Below are 22127 nucleotides of genomic sequence, written 5' to 3'. Positions count from 1 at the left end.
TCTGATACTCAAGTTTGAGAACCATTGCTCCAAAATGATTCCCCTGACTGAAGATTGGTGGGGGCAAGGGCATATGACTCAATTCTGTGAGGCAGAGACTTCTATGTGTCCCCCAGTAGCCATGTTCCCTTTTGTCTATAAAGGAACTTTTTTAGTTGGGCTGGTGGCCACCTGGGAGACTACATTTCCCAGTCTCCTTTGCAGTTAGGTGTGGCCAAGGAAACAAGTTCTAGCCAATGGGATGTGAGCAGTAGAATTTCATATTACTTACAGGTATCCCTTTAAAAGGAGGGGTTGTGCTCTCCTCCGGCTAGGTTTACCTTTCCTATTGGCTGGACCAGAGCCGTGTTGAAGGTGAGAAAAAAAATCCTAGTATGGGGAGTAACAAGATAGGAAGCCCCTAGGTCCCAGACATCTGGAGCTGCCATGCCTGCCCCGACTGCTTAGGTGATAGAGGAGAGAAACTTCTATTATGTTTAAGCCACTGTTATTTGTGTCTTTGTCACAGCCAAAATATGTCCTGGCTCATACATCTGGCTCCTAGACTCCTCGGGGAAGTCTTTTGAAGAATCTGTGGGACAGGTGTTCCTTCACAATCAAAGAAGGGGAAACCCTTCAGCCTTATCAGGGGTTGATGGCCTCACAGACTGGTGCAGCCACTCTGGAAAACAGAATGGAGTTCCCTCAAAAAGTTATAAATAGAACTACCCTATGGCCCAGCAATTGCACCACTAGGTATTTACTCAAAGGACACAAAAATACTGATTTGAAGGGGCACATGCACCCCAATGTTTACAGCAACACTATCAGCAATAGCCAAATTATGGAAAGAGCCCAAATGTCCATTGACTGATGAATAGATAAAGAAGATGTGGCATGTATATGTATACACACACACACATATATAGTGGAATATTACTCAGCCATCAAAAGAATGAAATCTTTCTTGCCATTTGCAATGATGTGGATAGAGCTAGAGTGTATTATGCTAAGTGGAATAAGCCAGTCATATGATTTCCCTAATATGTGGAATTTAAGAAACAAAATGGATGAACATAGCGGAAGGGAGAGGGGAAGAGAGAGAGGGGGAAGCAAACCATAAGAGACTCTTAACTACAGAAAACAAACTGGGGGTTGATGGAGGGAGGTGTGTGTGGGGTGGGCTAAATGGGTGATGGGAATTAAGGGGGGCACTTGTGATGAGCACTGGGTGTTCTATGTAAGCGATGAATCACTAAATTCTACACCTGAAACCAGCTTTACCATATATGTTAACTAAGTAGAATTGAAATAAAAAATTGAATAAAAAGGGGGGGGGGAGTTGATAGCATCACAAGCAGGACAGTGATGGATGGCATTGTGTCTGTATTATTCCAAAAGCCACTGCACCCATCTGGCCAACAGTATCAGTCTGCTGGGCCTCCGTAACAAAATATCGCAGACTGAGGGGCTCCAACAACAGAACTGTATTTTCTCCCAGGTTTGGGGGTCGGAAGCCTGAGATCAAGGTGCTGGCAGGGCTGGTTTCTTCTGAGGCCTCTGTCATTGGCTTTTGGTCGGCTGCCTTCTCGCTCTGTCTTCCTGTGGTCTTTCCTCTGTGTGTTCACCCCTCGTGTCTCTCTGTGTGTCTGAAGTTCCTCTTCTCAGGAGGGCACCAGTCAGATGAGATTAGAGCCCACTTTACAGCTTCATTTTAACTTAATCACCACTTTAAAAGCCTTATTTCCCCAAAGAGCCACACTCTGAGGTACTGGGTATTAGGGCTTCAACGTATAAATTTGGCGGGGGTGGGGGGACATAATTCAGCCCATAACAGCAGCACAGTAGGAAATGTATGGAACTTGATGTCATTTTGGGGTGCTCAATTAACCAGCCCTGAAATCAATTGCCTTTGGGTTTCTTGTCTTGAGAGGTAATACAGTTTCCTTACTGTCAAAGCCATCTTTGATTGGGCAGCCTGTTCTTTGGAGCCAAAAGCATCACAACCCAGGCACTGTGTGTTTTCTCAAGCTGTTTCCTCTGCCTAGAGTGACCTATCTTCTGTATGTCCTTCAAGGCTCAACTTGAATGCATTGGAGTTCGGTGAATGGCCCCTGATTCTGTCTTCCCCAAATACTTGGCTTGCATCAGAGTTTTTGCTTATGTGTCTCTCCAGCCAGATCAGAGTCAGCATATGCACCATATACCTGCTGTCACATCCCTTCCTCCTGTCCCATGGCAGGCATTGATAATCAATCCCCTTTTGGTTCTGAGAGTAGATCTGGTTTTCATAATCTTCTACACAGAGCTCTAGGCAGCCCCTGCCAATCAACCGGAGGTGGTCCCAAAGAGATGAACCCTATTTGCCACAACTGTTAAGTCTTTGAGAACACGGACTTTGTTTCACTCATCTGTTTTGATTCACAAGCTACTTTTATTTTTTTTAATTTTTTTAATGTTTATTTATTTTGGGGAGACAGAGACAGAGCGCAAGCAGGGGAGGGGCAGAGCGAGAGGGAGACACAGAATCTGAAGCAGGCTCCGGGCTCCGACCTGTCAGCACAGAGCCTGATGCGGGGCTCGAACCCACGAAATGCAGGATCATGACCTGGGCCGAAGTCGGATGCTTAACCGACTAAGCTACCCAGGCGCCCCCACAAGCTGATTTTAATAATCAATGTTACCATTGTATGCTTCTGTTCCCATTTAATCCCTGTAGCAGCCTTATGAGGCAAGCATCATCATTATCTTGCTGCTGACGCTTGAGACTCTGGGGCTCTGAAAGATGACCTGTTCCAGGTCATACACATTTGAACCTAAGTCCACCTGTCTCCACCTATTTCCGCTGACATTTACGGAGCACATGAATTTACTGTTTGTGGCCCTGGGGTGGGCATGCAGGGAATGCAAAGATAGTTTGCTATTTCTAGCAGCATTCAGAATACTTCTCGTCCTATTTGGTATTCCCAGCAATTCGGTGATACTTGGAGTTAGTCCAGGAATAACAGAAGTCCTCATTTTACAGATAGGGAAATTGAGGGATTCGGGAGTTGCTCAAGGGGTAAAGTGGGTGTTTGGGTGTCCTGGGTGTCAGGAGCTGTTAGGGCTGGGGTTGCACATCCCAGCCTCTTCCTGTTGGGCCTAGTGGGCTGCTGGACATCTCACTTCCTGATGCTGGGACATGACACCCGGATATAGGGGAGCGGGAGGGAGGGGCTGTGTGAGCTAGCACTAAGCAGCCTGGACTATTTCTCCTCCCCCGAAAGAGAGGGAAGGCGGAAGGCTAGTGGTTGGAGGCTCCGTGGACCTCACACCCAGAGGCAGTGGGGAGCTCTCTCTCACTCCTGTGGGCACTGATCTGGCACACTCGAGCTTCAAAACAGTCCAATGCATTAGCCCCTGCCCTTCACAATTTCCAGCTGCTCTGTCTCATGCATAGTCAGATGCCTTTCCTGCCACACCTCTGACTGCAGGGCAGGGTATTTGGGATCATTGCTCCCATTGGAAAGATGAGGAAGTGAGACCCAGAGAGGTTACAATAAGCAGTCTGCCCTAGATCATACAGCAAACTGGGACCTCTAGAACCCAGGTGTCATGGAGGTGTGGATGGGTCAGTCAGAACCTCCCCAACTGTCCTGGGTGGGACAGGCTGAGCACACTGGCCCTAGAGGTAAGGAACTAGGATTCAGATCCAGACTTTCCAGAAATCCCAGGTCCTCCTCTTACAAACGCTATGACTTTTTCGGGTCAGCCTCTGCAGTTGAGGCTGACGTATAAATCTGTATAAATAGGTATAACGATACCCCAACGCTGTAAGGAATAAGAGAGATGAAATATGTAAAGTGCTCAGCACAGAACCACAAAAGGAAATTTGCCTCACTAAGATTCTCCCAAGAGAGAGAAAAAGAGCCCGGGACACACAGACACATAGATAGGGAAGTAGTTAATATTCACGAAGCACTTCGTATGTGTCAGGAGCTCTTCTAAGTGCATTTAATCCTTACAAGGTCACCGTGAGGTCAGACCGGCATGATGCCCATTTTACAGATGGGGAAATGAGTGGATAAGGGACTTGCCCAAGGTCATCACCCTAGTAATTGGTGAAATCAGGATTCAAACTCAGGCAGCCTGTCCTCAAAGCCCATGAATACTGCCTCCTTAAGAGTAATGATTAATTTTTAATTAATTAATTTTAAATTAAGTATCCTATAGTTTGGGAAGCATTTTCCTACCCACTTTTGCATATGTTCCTCACCACAGAGAGGGAGGCAATTTTATTCCTAATTTATAGAGAGGAGGGGGCAACTGAGGCTGTGAAGGGAACTGACCTGCTTTGCCAAGGTCACACCACAAGGTCAGTGGCAGAAGTAGGGTTGGGATTTGGGATTTTCTGACTCCAAATCAGGGGACCCATCCCTAGCCTGACTCCGTTCCCAAGCGCCCCTCAACAGCAAGCCTTCTGGCTTCAGGCTGGTCGCGTTCTCCCCAGGACAGTTGCTCTGGCTGGGTTTCCTTCCACCCTTCAGCTGGAGGGGCCCAAGGCTGCATCCTGCACCAGCCTCCATCCCCCCACCCCCCACTCCCTATCAGACGGGAGGGGCAGGAACTCCAGGGCTGGTGGAGTTTCCGACCAGGCAGGAAAAAGAACAAAGGAACTGTGTGGGGGGAGAGGGTGGAGGGGGTTGGCCAGGAGGGTGACAGGAGTGGAGGGGACGCTTCACCATGGAATATGAAGTCAAGAAAGGAAAAAAGGTAGGTGGGAGGTTGGGAGGGATGCCAGGTAGAGAAATGTCCCTGGAGGGAGTAAAGTGGGGAGCCCGGGTGGGGGTGATGGGCAGCGAGTGGCATAAGTAGAGTCTTCCTTCTCATTTGGAAAGACCGTCCTTCCCACCCTTGGGCAACCAGACATTTGGGCTCAAACTCCCTAACCTGTCTCCCGGCTCTCAATGGCCTCTGCCATCCCTGGAAGGGACACTCAGGCACCTTCCAGGGAAACCCAGCCAGACAGATGACTTTGGGAGATACTCTCAAACTGCTGCCACAGTTTTCCTGGGGTTTCCTCAGACTGAGGGACAGACAGACACCCAACAGACCCATTCCTCTTCTCCCTACCTCCCAGACAGAAGGACCTCAGCCAGGGCAGCTCTGTGCTATGAGGCTGTCTATCCAGGTTGAGACACCTACCTGCTCCCCTGCTGGGTTCCAGCCTCGTCTGCGCCCTGCCCCCCCAGATCCTCACTCCTCCTTACTGTCAGAAGCTTTCTAGTCTGGTTCCCTGGACACCTCACCTGGTTGTCTTTGCCATTCAGGGAGTCCCTCAGATTCCAGCGCCCACCCCCACCCATCCCTCTTCCCCCAAGAATCCTAGGTCAGGCTATGTGAATCGTGAGGGCTCAGAAGGGAGCCAAGACCTAGGTGCTTGTTCTCTCTTGGCTCATTCCTTCTGCAGATGTGCACTGAGAACTTATTTTGTGCCCCACACTGTGCCTGGTGCTGGTGATGATCTAGCAGTGAGCAAAGTCAGACAAGGTCTCTGCTCCCTCCCTGGAGCTCACAGCGTTTTGGGGGAAGGCAACTTTGAAGAAAAGCAATTAATACAAAGTTGCATGAGAGACGCCATACGTGGTGCTGGGGTACAGAATATTAGGGGACCCAGCCCTAGCCTGGTCAGCTTGAGCTGAGATCTAATGGGCAGAAGGAGAGAGGGTAGGGAAGTGTTTCAGGGGGAGGAACAGCATGTACAAAAGCTCTCAGTGGGAAGGAATGTAGCAAGCAAGATGGCCCTGTAGCTGGAGGGCAGGAGTGAGGGGGCAGTAAGATAAGGCTGGAGAGGTGGGCAAGGCTGGACCACTGAGGGCCACAGACCAAACTTTTACCTTTACACTCCACTCACACACACATATTCACACACACAGAATAAAGTCCCGGCTCCACAGCTGACATTCAAGCCCTCTGTGGGCTTGAATCTTCTTCCCACCCTTCTCCAGGCTCATCATGCTCAGCCAGCCCTGCCAGCCCCCAGACGTTCGCACATGTCGTGCCCTCTGCCTGGAATGCCCTTTCCCAGACCATGTGCTCTCATTTAGCAGAACCTCCATATATCTCATGCAGGCTCCATGATACTGGTTTTAAAATCTGGGCTGGGCACGCATCAGAATCATCTGGAGTGTTGATTAAAACATAAATTATTGGGGGGGGGGGCGCGCCTGGGTGGCTCAGTTGGCTGAGCAGCCAACTTCAGCTCAGGTCATGATCTCATGATTTGTGTTCAAGCCCCACGTCAGGCTCTGGGCTGACAGCTCAGAGCCTGGAGCCTGCTTCAGATTCTGTGTCTCCCTCTCTCTCTGCCCCTTCCCTGCTCACACTGTCCCTCTTTCTCTGTCTCAAAAATAAATAAACATTAAAAATTTTTTTAAAAACCCACATAAATTATTGGGTCTTACCCCTAAGCTCTGATCCAATAGGTCTGGGATGGAAAGCGAGAATATGCGTATCTCTTAAGTTCCTTGGTGCCGCTGCTGATGCAGGAACCATACACTAAGAACTGCTCTAGAGTAGTGCTTTCCTGTGAGATTTAGATTCTGTTGGGCTGGGCTGGAGTCCTGGAATTGGCTTCTTTAACCTTGCTGTAGGCCATTTTTATGCAAGTGCCTGCTGGATTCTACTTAAACATACTTATTAACTTTTTTTTTTAAGTTTATTTTTACTTATTTTGAGAGAGAGAGAGAGAGAATGAGTGGGGAAGGAGCAGAGAGAGAAAGGGAGACAGAAGATCCAAAGCGAGATTCGCACTGACAGCAGGGAGCCCAATGCAGGGCTCGAACTCACGAACCACAAGATCATGACCCAAGTCATGACGCTTAACCAACTGAGCCACTCAGGTGCCCTTACTTATTAACTATTTCTAATTTTTAGGAAAGCACAGAGAATAGCTTAACAAATATCTGTGCATTCACCACTTGGCCACATTGAATCTTTTTTTTAAAGTTTATTTATTGAGAGAGAGGGAGAAAGAGAGAGAATGAGTGGGGGAGGGCCAGAAACAGAGAATCCCAAGCAGACTCTGTGCTGTCAGTGGGGCTCAGTCCCAGGAACTGTGAGATCATGATCTGAGCTGAAATCAAGAGTGAGACGCTTAACCGACTAAGCCACCCAGGCACCCCTCAGCCACACTGAATCTCAATATTTTTCTTACTTGTCCCAGCCTGGACCCACTCCTTACGCCTGGGCCTGGGCCTGGGCCTGGGCCTTAGCAGGGTCTCCGCCCTCATCTGGGTGTTTAGAATGGAGATTTTAGAGCCAGACTATTGGTTCTACTGCTAATAGCTGGTGATCTTCTCGGCTAGTTCTCCCTCTGAGGCTTAGTTTCTCCATCCATAAAATGGGGATCACAGAGGTACCCCTTCTGCAGAGTCTATGAGAATTAAATCAGGTAATAGGGAAATAGTTAAAATGTTGAATGTGGATGTGCTTGATAAAGTCAGTTGCTGTTATTACTGTTATTTCTCCTGCACACCCCCCCCCCCCAGGGCTTTGTCTCCCCCATCCGGAGGCTGGTGTTCCCCAAGGCCACGCGCCGGGCAGCCTTTCGGACCAGCGTGAGTCGCCGGCCCCTGCACTCGATGCCCCTTTATCCCCCTGACTACCTCATTGACCCCCAGATTCTGCTGTGTGACTATCTGGAGAAAGAGGTCAAGGTATGTGTGGGATGAGGAGAAGGGTGGGCAGAATCTTGGGGCAAGGGGTAAAGGAGGGGTAAGGTTTTCCTTAACTCTCTTAAGGGTCCCTGGCAGGGTCTGAAAATTGAGCTGACAGATTAACAGGAGAAAAGTGTACACATTTTATTAAATGTTTACATGTCCATGAGAGCCTTCGCGAGAGAGTGAAGGACCAAAGAAGTGACCAGAGCATGAAGCTTTTGTATCTTTTTTACAATCAGTTAATTTGTGAAGAACTGACAAGGCAGAGGGGTGGGGGCTAGGGGTAGTAAAGGGTGACGAAAGAACAAGGTTTGTTTATACAGCCTTCTCAGCCCTAAATTCCCTCATGAGAAGGATGTCTGGTTCCCTTCCGGTACAGGGAAGGTACCTTTCATGTGGGAGATTCATCTTCTGCTTTCAGGGAAGAAAGGTAGGGGTGGGGGCAGGTCAGAGGGACCTTCCTGCTTCTACCATTTTCTTCAACTTCTTTAAGCTTAGGATATTCTGTAAGCCGAGGTGCCATATTTTGGGGTAGCATGTTCTGGATCCCGTCAGGAGAGACTGCCCCTCTCCCCCACACCAAGCCCTGACCAGCCCAGTCTCACACAGGGGAGGCTCAGAGGAAAGAGACCTGGGTTCAAGTTAGCCTAGCTCCTGCCTTATGCTGCAGCCCTTCAGCAAATGATGTCCATCTGCTCAGCTTCAGTGTTGTCATCCCAGCACGAGCCTCAAAACCTACCCACAAGGGAGAGCAGATGGAAAAAGCCATACCTTCCTGTGAGATTTTACTGCAATAACGTGGTCAGTACTCAGTCTCCAGGGTAAAGGAACCCAGCTCAGCAAGCCACAGAGGACTTAGATCACTCAAGGCCTTTCTTCTATTTCAAGAGCACCATGAAGGAGCAGTGGAGAATCCTCATTGCCCAGGGAAGATTGCTATGGGGATAGGAGTGTCAGGTTTGACAGGCTGCCCATTTAAATGTGAGTTTCAGATAAGCAATAACTACTTGTGTCGTATTAATATGTCCCAAATATTGCATGGGACTAAAAATACTTTAAAATTTTTTTGAAGTATTCACTGTTCATGTGAAATTCAAATTTAACTGGCATCTTGTATTTTACCTGGCAACGATATATGGAGGGTAAAGCTAACTAACAGGTGCACATAAGAACTGGGCGCTGAAATTTCATAGAGAATAAAAGAAGAAAAAAGTTTGATTGGTGGAATTCACCTAGAAGAACAAAACTATTACTCCATTATTTTAATGGAAAAAGTTAATTCTTACATTGAGTAACTTAAAGTTTGTGATAACATTAAGTTATAACTAACAATGGATGGAGAATTATTGATTGATTTGGGACATCATTTTTTGGGTCTGGCTTCTGTGACCACCTTAAGAGTTATTATCAGGTTATTATTAATTCAGATATGTATACCTCAGTCTATCTACATTGCCTCAGTGAGGAGGTCTGGGTCCTCCAAGGCTTCAAAGTGACTTCTCTCTGCCCTTCTCCCACCCACTCCCTCATTTTGTATCCAGTTCCTGGGCCACCTCACCTGGGTCACCTCCTCACTGAACCCCTCCAGCCGGGACGAGCTCCTGCAGCTGCTGGACACCGCCAGGGTGAGGCCCTGGAGAGGGGGGGAGGGCAGGGTCTTGTCCCCTTCGCCCTCTCCCACCCGAGTTCCTCCGGGACCCAGGAGATCCGACCCACCCCGCAGCAGTTGAAGGAGCTGCCGCTGAAGACCACGGCGGAGCAGGACAGCATCCTGAGCCTGTCGGCCCGCTGCCTGCTGCTCACCTGGCGCGACAACGAAGAGCTAATCCTGCGTATCCCCACGCACGAGATCGCCGCCGCCTCCTACCTGCAGGACGACGCGCTGCACCTGCTGGTGCTTAAGACCGGTACAGCTGGCGGGGCCTGGCCAGGGGCAGGGCTGGGAGGTGAACCGGGTGAGAAAAGACCCAGCGTCTAGTCTTGGGAAAGGCGGGGGCGGGCAGGTGGGGGTGTTGAGGATGGATGGTGCGTGATGGAAAAGGCCTGAGCGCGCTACCCTGAGACGAAGGGCAGGCCATGGCTATAAGCAAGAAGTCGCGGCCCAAGGTTGCGGTTGAAGGGTGGATCGCCACCAGCCTGAGGCCAGGTGCCGGGGCCTGGGAAGGTTGGAGGAGCCCAAATTCTGAGACCTGAAGTTAAAGCGCTTGGTGAAACACAGCGAGATCGCTGCGCTCGGAGAGAGCTCGGGCTGGCAGCCGGGTCTGATCCAGGGGCGTGGCCACACGCCAGAGAGGCGGAGCTCGCGGCTGGGGCTTCGGCGGGACAGGTCAAACCCCGCCAGGCTAGGGGCGTGGCCTGGGGCCAGAGGCGGGGTTGAGGGGAAACAGGAATCAAAGAAGAGGTCTCTGAAACTAGAGACTGGGGCCGAGGTAGGGCCAACAGAGGGAGGAGACTGCCTGGCCACCGCCCTCAGACCAGACGCCAAGCGAGGTGTGGCGGGTGGAAAAGGCCTGCGGGACAAGACCAGGGTGGAGCCGAGGCCGGGGGGGGTGGGGGGGGTGGGCCCGAAAGTAAGGGCACGGAGCGGGGCGGGTTTGGCCTCCAGACTTAGAAGGCAGAGGTGGGGCCACGCGCCGCTCGTCCCCAGCTGGCCTCGTGGGGGGCTCTTAGCCCGGGTCTCCTGACCGCCATCCCGCCACTCCTAGGTCTGGGCGTGGACCCGGTGCCAGCCGGCGTCGACGCCAGCCCCGGCGGCGCGGGGCGCGACCCAGGCCCGCCGGGCGCGGCGCCAGAGAAGCGGCGGGTGGGCACCACGGAGCGGCGCCACACCATCTGCAGCCTGGACTGGCGGATGGCGTGGGGCGGGGGCCCGGGCGCAGAGGCCCGGGCCGGGGGCGGCGGCGGCGGCGGCGGCGGCAGCCTGGAGCGCCAGCGCGCCGGGGCGCGGGCGTCGGGCAGCTGGGAGCGGCGGCAGACGTTCAGCGGCAGCTGGGAGCGGCGGCACGGCGGCGGCGGCGGCGCGGGCAAGCCGGGCGGCAGCTGGGAGCGGAGGCAGGCGGGCGGCGGCGGCGGCGGCAGCTGGGAGCGGCGCCACCCGGGCTCCAACCCACTCGACCCGCAGGACCCCAGCCCCGACGCCTACTGCAACCTTGTCATCCTGGCTGTGGCCAACAGGGTGAGCCCGAGGGCACCCGGAGCCCCAGCGGCGTGCTCCCCGGGCACGTCCGGCGATGGAGGGCGCAGGTCTCCGTCCCACCCCGCCCTGTTCCTGGGGTCTACCCTGGCCTCTGTCCTTTCCCCTCCTGCGGCCCTGCCTAGGACTTCAGGTACTACCTGTGTGCCCACGACGCCAAAGGGCTTCTAATCTCCAGCCTGGACACCTCCAGGACTGTTGCCCCTTGCTGTCCCAGTGAGATGAAAACCCAGAATAGCCAAAACAGACCCCCTCCTCCAGCCTTGCTCCTTCTCCCACGTCGTCAATGTCAGCACTACCACAGTAACAATCATGAGGACACTAATCACCAGCATGAATGGAATGCCAACCCATGCCAGACAAGGACCCAGCATGAACACATTTCATTCTTTGACTAACCCCTAGAGGCAAATATTACAACCATCCCCATTCTGTAGAGAAGGAAACTGAGACCCAGAGGCTAAGTAATTTGTGCAACATCACACAGGAAGCAGGTGGTGGTTTCAACACTGGGATCCAGGAAGTTCAGAGCCTATACTCTTGTTAACTATGGCAGTCACCCAAGGCAGAAGCCTTCCATTCTTGCCTTCCCTCCCCTCCCCCCTTGCTTCATATTCATCCTTGCTTTTATTCATTTGACCATCTTTACTGAGCAGCGACTTTGTCGTAGGCATTGGGCTAGGTGCTATGGATACAAAGATGAACAAGACATATTTGGTGGTTTCCCTTAAGGAGCTCACAATCTAGCAGACACCTTCAAGCCCTAGGCTTTCTAAACTTTTCCTCTGACCCATGGCCCCAACCCTCCCCCCTGCCCCAGCCCCAGCTCCCTTATATATATCTTAGTGAACAAAACAGTCTCATGGATTTAAAACACCGAGAACTCCCCAAATTTTATCTTTCACCAAATCTCCAGGCATGTTTCTCCAATCAGCCTCTCCATTCGGTGGGCTGATGGCCATCACGAACTTAACACATCCAAAGCTAAGCACCCAATCTTCTCCCCCAAACCTGCTCCTCCCTTGGTCTCCTTGTTTTGATTAATGGCAGCTCTGTCCTTCCATTGTTCAGACCAAAACCTTGCAGTGATCTGTGGCTGCTCTCGTTCTCACACAGCCCACATCCATTCTGTCAACCCTATTGGCCCTATTTTTAAAATATATCCCAAACCTATATACGTTTCCCCACCCTCCACTGCCCCTGCCCAGGTCCATGGCCCATCTTCTGTCATCCAGATCACAGATTTGCCTCTCACTTACAATCTGTACCCCCCACAGTCAGAGCAGTCCTGTTAACACATAAGTCACATCTTATCACTGCTCAAAATCTTCCTGTGGCTCCCCACTTCCCTCCAAGGAAAAGTTATTGTCCTTACAACTGCTTGTAAGACCACCCACGTTATAGTGGTGGCTGAAGTCCATTTCTTCTCTGGCCTCATCTCTTTCTGTGTCCCCCTTTATACGCTCTACTCCAGCTGGACTGGTCTCCTTAGAGAGTACAAGAGACCTGTGCATTCTGGATGGTTCACCGTGATATTGATATCACCTGGCACCCAATAAGTATTGAACGAATGGGTGAAATAATGTATATTATAGTATTATACCTTATGATGCAGACCAAAAAGAAAACAAGCAGATTGCAGTGGTAATGAAGGAGATCCAGTTTGCATAGAGAGAGTTTGCTCCTTTTAAACTGAAAGGTGAAGGGGAGCAAAAACAAGGCGAAAAGCCAGGAAAATGAATTCCAAGCAGAGGGAACAGTGTGCCCTGTTTATCGCACTGGATGGTGAGGGCTTTAGGATACAGACCTCATCTGAGACCCCAAAGCCTGGCCCAGTGCCTGAAACAGGACTAAATGAGAATTTGCAAAATGAGTAAATAAACCAAGAGTTGCATTCCAGGAGTATCTGATTCCCTGGCCTCCTATCCAAGGCCTTGGGGTCCCAAGGAGGGTACAGGAGTTAGAGTCAAAAAATCTGAGTGCCAGTAGTAACCAACGCTGTGAACTTGCTATATTAGCCTGGGCAAGTTACCTAACCATTCTAAGCCTCGGTGCCTTTAACTATAAAATAAGAATACTCTCTTCCCTGCCTATTTCTATTATAAGGATCAATCCTGCCTATTGTGGCTTACATTTTAATGTATACCTTGGGCTTTTTTAGAGGCAAAAATATGAAATAGTATCATGAAGATGGTCTCATAAGTTATTGTCTTTCTGGGTCTCTTGCTTAGACATAAAGAATTAAATTAGGCAAATTCCCTTCAAATTTGCAGTCTCAAAAAAAGTTTCACCCAAGAATTGAAATTCCTGCCTTCTATCAGGAGACTGAGGTTTGTGTATTCATCCTACTTCCATTTTTGCCCTGGATGCCAGGAAGCTCATATCTAAATATGGCATCCAGTAGCAGTAACTATGTTGAGTCTAAAATTTTCACACATGTGATTCTTCCTCTTCCTAGTACGTAACAGGAGACCTGGGTTCTAGTGCTGGCTAATCACTTTACCTCTCTGAGCCCCAACTTCCTACTGACAAATTTAAACTAGGACTTATTTTAGATAGGCTTCAGGAGGTCCTATGAATCCCCCAGAAGTTTGGGGTGTGTTTTTCAGAGCAGAAGACTTAGCGTTGCTGCTGGACTCTATACAGGAGTCTAAGACCCAGAGGGTGGCCATGTAATTTTGATAGGAAATGCTCTGCAAGTCTATTTAAAGGTGCCCATAGATGTGCGTGTGGCCCTGTGAACCTCTTCACACTGTTTGAGGAAGCAGAGGTGTCCTGGGCACTGGAGAGGCCCTGAGTGCTCTGTCCTCCTCCCTGGGCCAGGATGCTGCCGAGGAATCCTGTGCCCTCATCTGTCAGGTCTTCCAGATCATCTACGGGGACCAGAGTATCGAGTGCGTGGACCGGGCCGGCTACCACTACACGTCAACGCCTGAGCGGCCGTGGCTGTGCAGTCGCAGTGAGTACTGGAACTCCTGGCCACCCCTCCTGTGAAACATCCCAAAAGGCCGGCGAGGACTCTGGGACTCAGGGCCAATGAAAGCCTGTAGGGACCCCGATCTCTACCGCAATTATAGTGTACTCCCCCCTTATGTAGTTAAAATGAAATGTCAGTTTTCACGGTGACCTCAAACTTAGCTTCTGCACAACGTTCTGGTTGCCAGATTTGGAATGAGCCCCTCAGAGCTGAACTTTTCTCTCTCCCTTCTGTTTCTGATGTCCCTTCTTTGCAGAAATGCAAGCACATGCATTGTCTGTTTACTGAGATGTCTAGCCCTGCTAGGATTCTAGGTCAAAACCAAGATTTCCAGGCCCACCCTTGAACGCAATCAAAGGCTAGAATGAGAATGAGACTAGGAGAGGCATTTATTGAGCACCAACTATGTGCCAAGCACAGTACCACTGTGACTCATAGCAGCCTTGTCAGTCCTATTTGCCACTGTACCCCATGGGCCAAGCAGAGGTCCAGGGACATCATAGGTGCTCCTAGATAAAAGACTTCTTTGAGACCTTATGATTCTAATTTTACAGATGAGGACATTAAGGCTCAGAGTAGTCAATGCGTTGCTCAAGGTCACACAGCTGGTAAGTGGCAGAGTCAGGATTCAAACCCAGGTGTGTCTGATTTCTTTTTATTTTTTAAAAAAATTTTAATGTTTGCTTATTTTTTGAGAGAGAAAGAGAACGTGTGCAAGCAAGGGAGAAGCAAAGAGAGAGGGAGACACAGGCTGCAGGGTCTGAGCTGTCAGCACAGGGCCTGACATGGGGCTTGAACCCACAAACTGCGAGATCATGACCTGAGGTGAAGTCGGACACTTAACCAACTGAGCCACCCAGGCACCCTGGTGTGTCTGATTTCTAAAGCTCCTATCTGCAACAGCCTTGCTCCCATGCTGCCTTCAAGGCTGCTAAGTGAATTTCCTCAGCCGCAGCCCCCTCAACGTGGTCCCTGTCTGCAAAGCTCCAGGAACAGAGCGACAGCTCATTACTTCTGCAGGCACCCCCATCTGTAGGAACTGAGGTTATTAGGAAGTTGGGATAGTTCATCAACTCTCACAGGATGAGATAAACAAATGAGCAAATGATGGATAAATAAATGAGTCAACAAACATTCCAACAAATTCATTTTTTTTTCTTTAAAGATTTAATTTTTTAAAAGTAATCTCTAGGGGCGCCTGGGTGGCTCAGTCGGTTAAGCGGCCAACTTCGGCTCAGGTCATGATCTCGCGGTCCGTGAGTTCGAGCCCCGCGTCGGGCTCTGTGCTGACGGCTCAGAGCCTGGAGCCTGTTTCAGATTCTGTGTCTCCCTCTCTCTGACCCTCCCCCGTTCATGCTCTGTCTCTCTCTGTCTCAAAAATAAATAAACGTTAAAAAAAATTTTTTTAAGTAATCTCTATACTTGGGGGCTCGAACTTATAACCCTGAGGCCAAGAGTCGCATGCTCTACTGACTGAGCCAGCCAGGCACCCCCAACAAATTCAACAAGTATTTATTGAGCACCTGCTATCACCAGGACATACTGGTGAGCAAAACCAGGTGTGGCCCTGCCCTCACAGCCTTGCATTGCTAGGTAGGCCGACAGTAAATAGGGACACAAAATGTAACCACGTGCTGTACTCTGCAGACATAGACTGAGGAACCAGCCTCACCTGGGAAGTCAGGGCGGTGTCCTGAGGAAGTGACACTGAGGTGAGCCAAGATCAGAAGGGTAAGGCTAGTGGAGTCAGAGAAGTAACAGGACTAGGTACAGAGCAAGTTCTCTGTGAACAGTGCTGCTATTCTCTGGAGATCTTGAGTTCCTTTCCCTCAAAGTTCTTTTTTGTTCTCGCCTCAGACATGTACAGTTTTCAAAACATCCCCTCACCTGTTCCCTCACCTGCTGTTCTCAAGACCACTCCCCCCTCTCCCCCCCCCCCCCCAAGGCAGGCAGGCAGGTGGTATTGTCCCAACCTTGGGGAAGTTGAGGGCAGGGAGAGAGGAGGTGAGTTGCCCAAGGTTGGCTGTGAGTTGGTGATGGGGGCAGGTTTCATGGTCAAAATCTTCCAGCAGCTGCCCAATTTCACTCAGAGTAAAAGCTAACACCCTTACAGTTGCTTACAAGGCCATCCGTGCTCCAACCACCATCCCAACCGTAGGGTGGGACTGGGGTTGGCGGCTCAGGGAGCTGGGGACGTTGGTCCTTTCTCTGCTGCCTCTAACAGCCCCTCTGTCTGCTGACCCCAGGTGAGAGCTGCCGCACAGACGGGACGTACGCCTATGACGCCGACTTCAGCTGCTGCAGCTCCTTGTGGGTACCGCCCCACCCCCACCTTGCACAAATAGGGTCTCTCTTCTAGGCATTCTTGAGCTCCCAGTGGGCAAGAAAGGGTGGGTGAAAAGGACCCCACCTCGATTTGTGCTGATGCCCTGAGCCCTGAGGAGGGTAGGCGAACTGACCTCTCCAGGCTCTAGTGAGCTCATAGGATCCAGACCCAGACCCTAAGAGGCCTGGGGGACAACCGGAACCCTGAGTGGTTTCCACGTAGGCCTGTAGTTCTCTGCCAGTCATCCAGACACAGTGGCCTGCCTAGTCCCAAATCACAACTAATGCCAAAAACTAATTTTGGTTTAATTCCATGTAATAGAAAACCCTAAAAAGGATTTGAGTTTTAAATAAGATCGAGCTTTCCCCCCCCTCACCTCTTACGTAAAACAGATCAGGAGTTTATGGCCCTTATGGTCATCGAGGGTCCAGGTCCTCGGCACCTGGTTCCGTACTCAGAGTTACCTCATGGACCAAGATGGTGGTCAGAGCTCCAGTTATCACAATGGCAATGCCAGGGATGTCTGTAAAGAGCTTCGCTCGGATCCTGGCCTGATGATTTCTGCATATGTCTTAGTGGCCAGGACTTGGTCACATGGTCACAGCTAGCCGCCTCAAGGCTGGAAAATGTAGGAGGTAAAACAAAACAAACAAAACAAAACTCAGTTGGCCATATTGTCCAGGGTTCTGTTTGGTATGACTAACCACGCTAGCACTGAGGGGTTTCCCAGGACTTGGGATTTTCTATACTAAAACCAGGAAAGTCCCAGGCAAACTGGAACAAGTTGGTCAAAGTTAGTTCTCTTACTAAGGCCTCTGGCTTGACAGGTATCAGGCTCTGCCACTAATATACGCCCTACTTTTATTTTTTTCCCTCTTCTGTGTCAATATTTGTGGCTTCCTTATACTGTGTGCCCTTGGGCTAGTCCTTAACCTGATATCTGCTGCCAGATCTGGATCTGCTAGAGTCATGATAATGACTAACGTTTGTGCTTGCTGTGTGCCTAGTGCTGTTCTATAAAGCACTTCATTTTTTTTTTAAAGTAAACTCTACTCCCAATGTGGGGCTTGAACTCATGACCCCAAGATCAAGAGTCACATGCTCTGCCAACTGAGCCAGCCAAGAAAAATCTACATAGCAACATTACAGTGGCTGCTGTTTATTTATTGCTTCTAGTCTATGACTCTGAGCGCTGTACGAATAGACTCCTCTAATTCTGATGACGTCAATGTTTGTCATCCCATTTTACACATGGAGAAACTGAGGAATAGAGAAGCTAAGCAGGCTTGCCCAAGGTCAAGCTGTAGGCCTCAGATTTGAACCCAAGCAGCCTAGCTCTAGGTCCACACCCCCTAACCACGATGCTACACTGCTTTTCTGTAGCTAATCATAGAAGATGGTTCTGGAACAATTTAGAAACCAGAAGGCAGGTTAACTTTTTTTTTACTTTTTTTTTTTTAATAAAACGTTTCATTTATTTTTGAGAGAGAGACAGAGCATGCACGGGGGAGGGGCAGAGAGGGAGGGAGACACAGAATCTGAAGCAGGCTCTGAGCTGTCAGCACAGAGCCCGACACAGGGCTCAAACTCATGAACCATGAGATCTTGGGCAGGTTGATTTTTTTATTAAGCAAGAATTATTGAGTACCTTTCATGTACCAGGCACTGTGCTGTGTGCTAGGGTTACGGTGGGGAACCATACAAGGATGAGATCCGTGACTGGCACGCAGTAGGTACTCAGCAAATAAGAAACCAAGATTCCTGCTCCTGCATGGTTTATCGTGCAAGCACACTTGCAGCGTCTAGCACAGGAGACGATGAAGTCATTATTTGACAGAAATGAGCATTAACGATAACTAAAGAGAACGAGCACTTCAGACCACTGAGAGAGACCCATGGGGAGCCTACCTCTTTGGGGGTCAGGAGGGCCTCTCAGAGCTCATGAAACTTGAACCGAGGCCCAGAGGAGGAGAGGGGAAGAGCACTCCGGGCAGAGGGGCAGAAAGTGCAAGGGCTCTGAAGCAGGAGAACAAAGCTTGGTGCATTTGAGGAGCAGCCAGGAGGCCACTGTGGATGTCGGTGGGGAGGATCTGGGAAGGCCTTGCATGTCATGGGTAGACTTATGAGTTTGTGACCACATTTGACAGAGGATCAACCCAGTCATGGGGGGGGAAGGTCAGGGAAAACTTTCCCGAGAAGGTGACATTTAAGCTCCAATGATGAGTAAGCGTTAGTTGGACAAAAGATAGGGTAGAGAGGCATTCCAGGCAGAGGGAATGGCATGTGCAAAGGCCCAGAGGTAAAGAGGTACTTGAAGTATTAGAGAAGATGGCAGAGAGGCCTGAGCACACAGAGCAAGGGTGAGATGAGGCTTCAGAGGCAGCCAAGGGCCAGATAAGTGGGGCTTTGGAGGCCAAAATGGGATCTAGGATGAAGCCCAGAGCATCAGTAGCTGTGCCCTCCCTCCCCCACCTGCTGTAGGGAGAGGAGCTAGAGGAAGGTGAGTGAGAGCCCCATTCTGCCTGTCTCTGCAGCAATGGCTCCCAGGATACATTTGAAGCGTGTTACAGTGGCACGTCCACACCCTCTTTCCATGGCTCCCACTGCAGCGGCAGCGACCACAGCGGCCTGGGCCTTGAGCAGTTGCAGGATTACATGGTCACGGTGAGCAGGGGCAGGCAATGTGAACAGCACAAGCAAAGGTCTGGAGGCTGGAGAAAACACAGAGAGTATTTCAGGAATCCTGAATAATCCTGGACATAACTGAAGTAGACCTTGGAAGATCGGGGGCAGGGTGGTGGTGGGGGGGATATGAGATTAGGAAAGTAAACTGGGCAGCTTATGAAAGCCTTCACTAATGTCAGCTAGCATTCATTGTGTGTCGTCTGTAGAGCAGGCACTGTTCTAAGCACATTTTATGCGTTTATTTTAATCCTTTCAACAGCCAAAGAGGGAGGTGCCATCATTATCTTTATTATATATAAGAAAAGCAAGGGTCAAGGAGGTTGCCCCCTACCCAAGATCACAGAGCTGATCAACCAAGGGGCCAGGATTTGAACTCAGGCACATCTCGTGCTTAGATTCAGCCCAGTGTCTGCATGCTCCCCCCCCCCCCCCCCCCCCCCCGCCCAGTAGGCCATGGGAAAGGTTTTGGGGGAGATGTTGGCCAAATACACCCTTACAGAGGGCTTGGGTCTTTTAGGCAAAGGCTGGGTGGGGATTGCTCCCTGGGACTGACCTTGGATGTTGTCCCCACAGCTGCGGAGTAAATTAGGGCCCCCCGAGATCCAGAAGTTTGCAATGCTGCTGCGGGAGTACCGGCTGGGGCTGCCCATCCAGGACTACTGCTCAGGCTTGCTGAAGCTCTATGGGGACCGGCGCAAGTTCCTCCTCCTTGGTGAGCCCCCTGCCACACCCCCCGAGATCAGGCAAGGACCCTGCTCCCAACTGGTCCACGACACTCCCGATTAGGCATCAGGCTAGAAGCATTTTCTCCTAGTCCTCAGCCTCCGATAAAGCGAAGATCATGAAATCCGTGGCACATTTAAGGAGACAGGCGCAGGGCAGGGAGGGACTTGATTGCAGTCACAGCCCATCAGTAGAGAGCACTGGTATATCCATTCACCTTCATAGCAAAGCTGGGGTGGTGGGGGGAATATTCTCCCCATTTACCCCATGGGGCAGCTGACGCTCAGAGAGGCTGAGGCACTTGTCCAAGATCACACAGCTGGTAAGGAGGGCTGATCATAATAACAGGAATAATATTAATAAGCTAACAGGTAATATCTTTGTCAAGCATCATCTCACTGAATGCTTCAGTTTGGGAAGGTAGAAGCTCTCATTTGCCCCCATTTGGCAGATGAGCAAAATGAGGCCCAGGGAAGCAAAGTAAAGTGCTAAAGTCACATAGCTTGTGAGTGGAGATGGAAGCAAAACAAGCTGACTTATATGAAGCACGCAGTGTGCTGGCCCCTCGTCACATCCCCCCCTGGGAGAAGAGGTGCAATCATCTCAGTTCTACAGGGAGGAAAGTAAGGCCCAGAGCAGCTGTTTAATGAGGGTCACACAACTAATAAATGGGAAAGTAGCAGTTGCAATAATGACAATAACGATAAGCTAATGTGTAGTGAGCAACTTACTATGTGCTGAGCATTAGGTCATTGTTCTCTGGCTCAGAGTCAAGGAACTTGTGCAGGACCACACAGCCAGAGAGCGGGCGGGCTGGGGATTTGAACTCGGTTCTCCGGAGAAGGTGATTCCACGATGGGAGGGGAAGGGCTGAACCCTGAGGCGTCCCTCTGCCCCTGGCCCCGCAGGGATGCGGCCCTTCATTCCAGACCAGGACATTGGCTACTTCGAGGGCTTCCTGGAGGGCGTGGGCATCCGCGAGGGGGGCATCCTCACCGACAGCTTCGGCCGCATCAAGCGCAGCATGAGCTCCACGTCGGCGTCGGCCGTGCGCAGCTACGACGGGGCGGCCCAGCGGCCCGAAGCGCAGGCCTTCCACCGGCTGCTGGCCGACATCACGCATGACATCGAGGCGCTGGCACCGGACGATGAGAGCACCGACGAGGAGGCCAGGGACTCCCCGGGTGGGGGCGACACGGTTGAGGACAACTACCTGTAGCCGCCACCCATGCGGAAGGCGGGGAAGCATCCTCAATCCCACCTGTGTCTCGCTCGCTCCTGCCTGTGGGACCCCAGCCCCAGGGCCCCCCTCCCGGGGTGTCCGACCTCGCCCTTGGCGCTCCAGTCCCTGCAATACCGAGAATGTCCTGCAGGGGGCGGGACCCCAAAATCGCAGGCAGTTGCCGGAGGCTCAGCCAGCCCCCCTCTGCCAGACCTGTTCTACTGTGTCACTAGCCCCAGGTGCCAGGGACAGCCCCTCTCTCCCGCCACTCCTGCAGCTTTCTGGAGGCCAAAGGACAGATGAGGAGTGGGCTCCAACTGCTGACAGACTGAGAAAAGACTTCCCAGAGCCCAGAGACCTCTTGTTCCTCCTATTTTACAGTTTGAGAAACAGGTTCAAAAAAAGGTGAAGGAACTTGAGGAAACCTCCTATTTCTCCTGAGATATTACCTCAAAGTACACATACAATAGCGTAGAGGGCCTTTTTAAGACTCTAAATGGCAGGGTCGCCCCTCCTCTGATGGCAGGAATTGGATCACCAGTGTGACATATCTCCACTGACAGTTGGGTCAGAGGTAGGTGATGGGGGTCCCAGTCTTGGCCCTAAGACTCTGAACAAGTTGCTTGTTCGGATCTTGGATTGGGAGCCAGACAGACCTAGGTCTCCTGTCTGGTTAGTGTTCTCACCTCTTGGTGACTTCCATTCCCTAATCTGTCCCATGAGGTTGGCCCCATCCACCTCACAGGGATGGCTGTGGGGATTAACAAAAGCACAAGGCCTTAGTGCTGGGTCTAGCCCATAGTAGGCACTCAATAAATGTTCCCTTCCACTTCGGACTTGGTGTACCTGTCTTGGCTGGGCGCAGTACGATGGAAACTGAGGCAGGGGTCAGATGTAAGCAGATCTTTGGGGAAGTTTGTGAAGAGGAACTAGGACTTGCCCTTCATGGCCCTATTACACCCTGGCTCTGCGCTCAAGCCCCAAATGAAAAGTACCTGAGACTCCACAGGTTATCATCACAGGGGGCCGGGGTGGTTAAAGAAACCTGACAGCCGGGTTGAAGAGGTTAGAGAAGTCGGCATGAGGACAGCTTCAACACAGCCTGAGTAAAGGCTTGGAAGCTAGAAGGAGTGACCTCTGAGAGGGGGCCAGAGACTCACGCAGAAGTGCCGAAACTTATTTGTAAAGCTTTAGAGCCTTCCATGGCCAGACACATGGTCCTTACCGTGAGGTAGGTACAATTATCACCAATTTAAAAAAAATTTTTTAATATTTATTTATTTTTGAGAGACAGAGAGAGACAGAACATAAGCAGGGGAGGG

The 22127-nt window shown here is 50.9% G+C and overlaps 1 protein-coding gene across 2 annotated transcripts; it reads left to right on the top strand.

Moving 5' to 3' along the window:
* Positions 1-4628: 4628 nt before the first annotated feature.
* Positions 4629-21638, top strand: CCM2L (CCM2 like scaffold protein). 2 transcript variants are annotated; one of them, XM_053200103.1, is made up of 10 exons: positions 4629-4731; positions 7509-7676; positions 9221-9304; positions 9403-9586; positions 10385-10854; positions 13741-13831; positions 16096-16159; positions 18710-18839; positions 19434-19572; positions 20492-21638. In XM_053200103.1, the coding sequence occupies exons 1-10, from the start codon at positions 4702-4704 to the stop codon at positions 20800-20802; spliced, it is 1671 nt and encodes a 556-aa protein (XP_053056078.1). In that variant the 5' UTR covers positions 4629-4701; the 3' UTR covers positions 20803-21638. The 2 variants fall into 2 exon arrangements, with proteins under 2 accessions (XP_053056078.1, XP_026925622.1); XM_027069821.2 differs by having other exon boundaries at positions 13696-13831.
* The last annotated feature ends 489 nt before the right edge of the window (positions 21639-22127 follow it).

The sequence above is a fragment of the Acinonyx jubatus genome, chromosome A3 (assembly GCF_027475565.1).
Source record: "Acinonyx jubatus isolate Ajub_Pintada_27869175 chromosome A3, VMU_Ajub_asm_v1.0, whole genome shotgun sequence".
Taxonomy (NCBI): domain Eukaryota; kingdom Metazoa; phylum Chordata; class Mammalia; order Carnivora; family Felidae; genus Acinonyx; species Acinonyx jubatus.
Note: the sequence above shows the minus strand (reverse complement) of the source record. Positions and strands in the feature narration are given on the sequence as shown.

Bases quoted from the DNA above. Each gene is read 5' to 3' on its own strand.
- CCM2L (XM_027069821.2), top strand. From the start codon at position 4,702: ATGGAATATGAAGTCAAGAAAGGAAAAAAG. The intron at 4,732-7,508 runs GTAGGTGGGAGG...CCCCCCCCCCAG, and splicing joins AAGTCAAGAAAGGAAAAAAG to GGCTTTGTCTCCCCCATCCG. The intron at 16,160-18,709 runs GTGGGTACCGCC...CTGTCTCTGCAG, and splicing joins TTCAGCTGCTGCAGCTCCTT to CAATGGCTCCCAGGATACAT.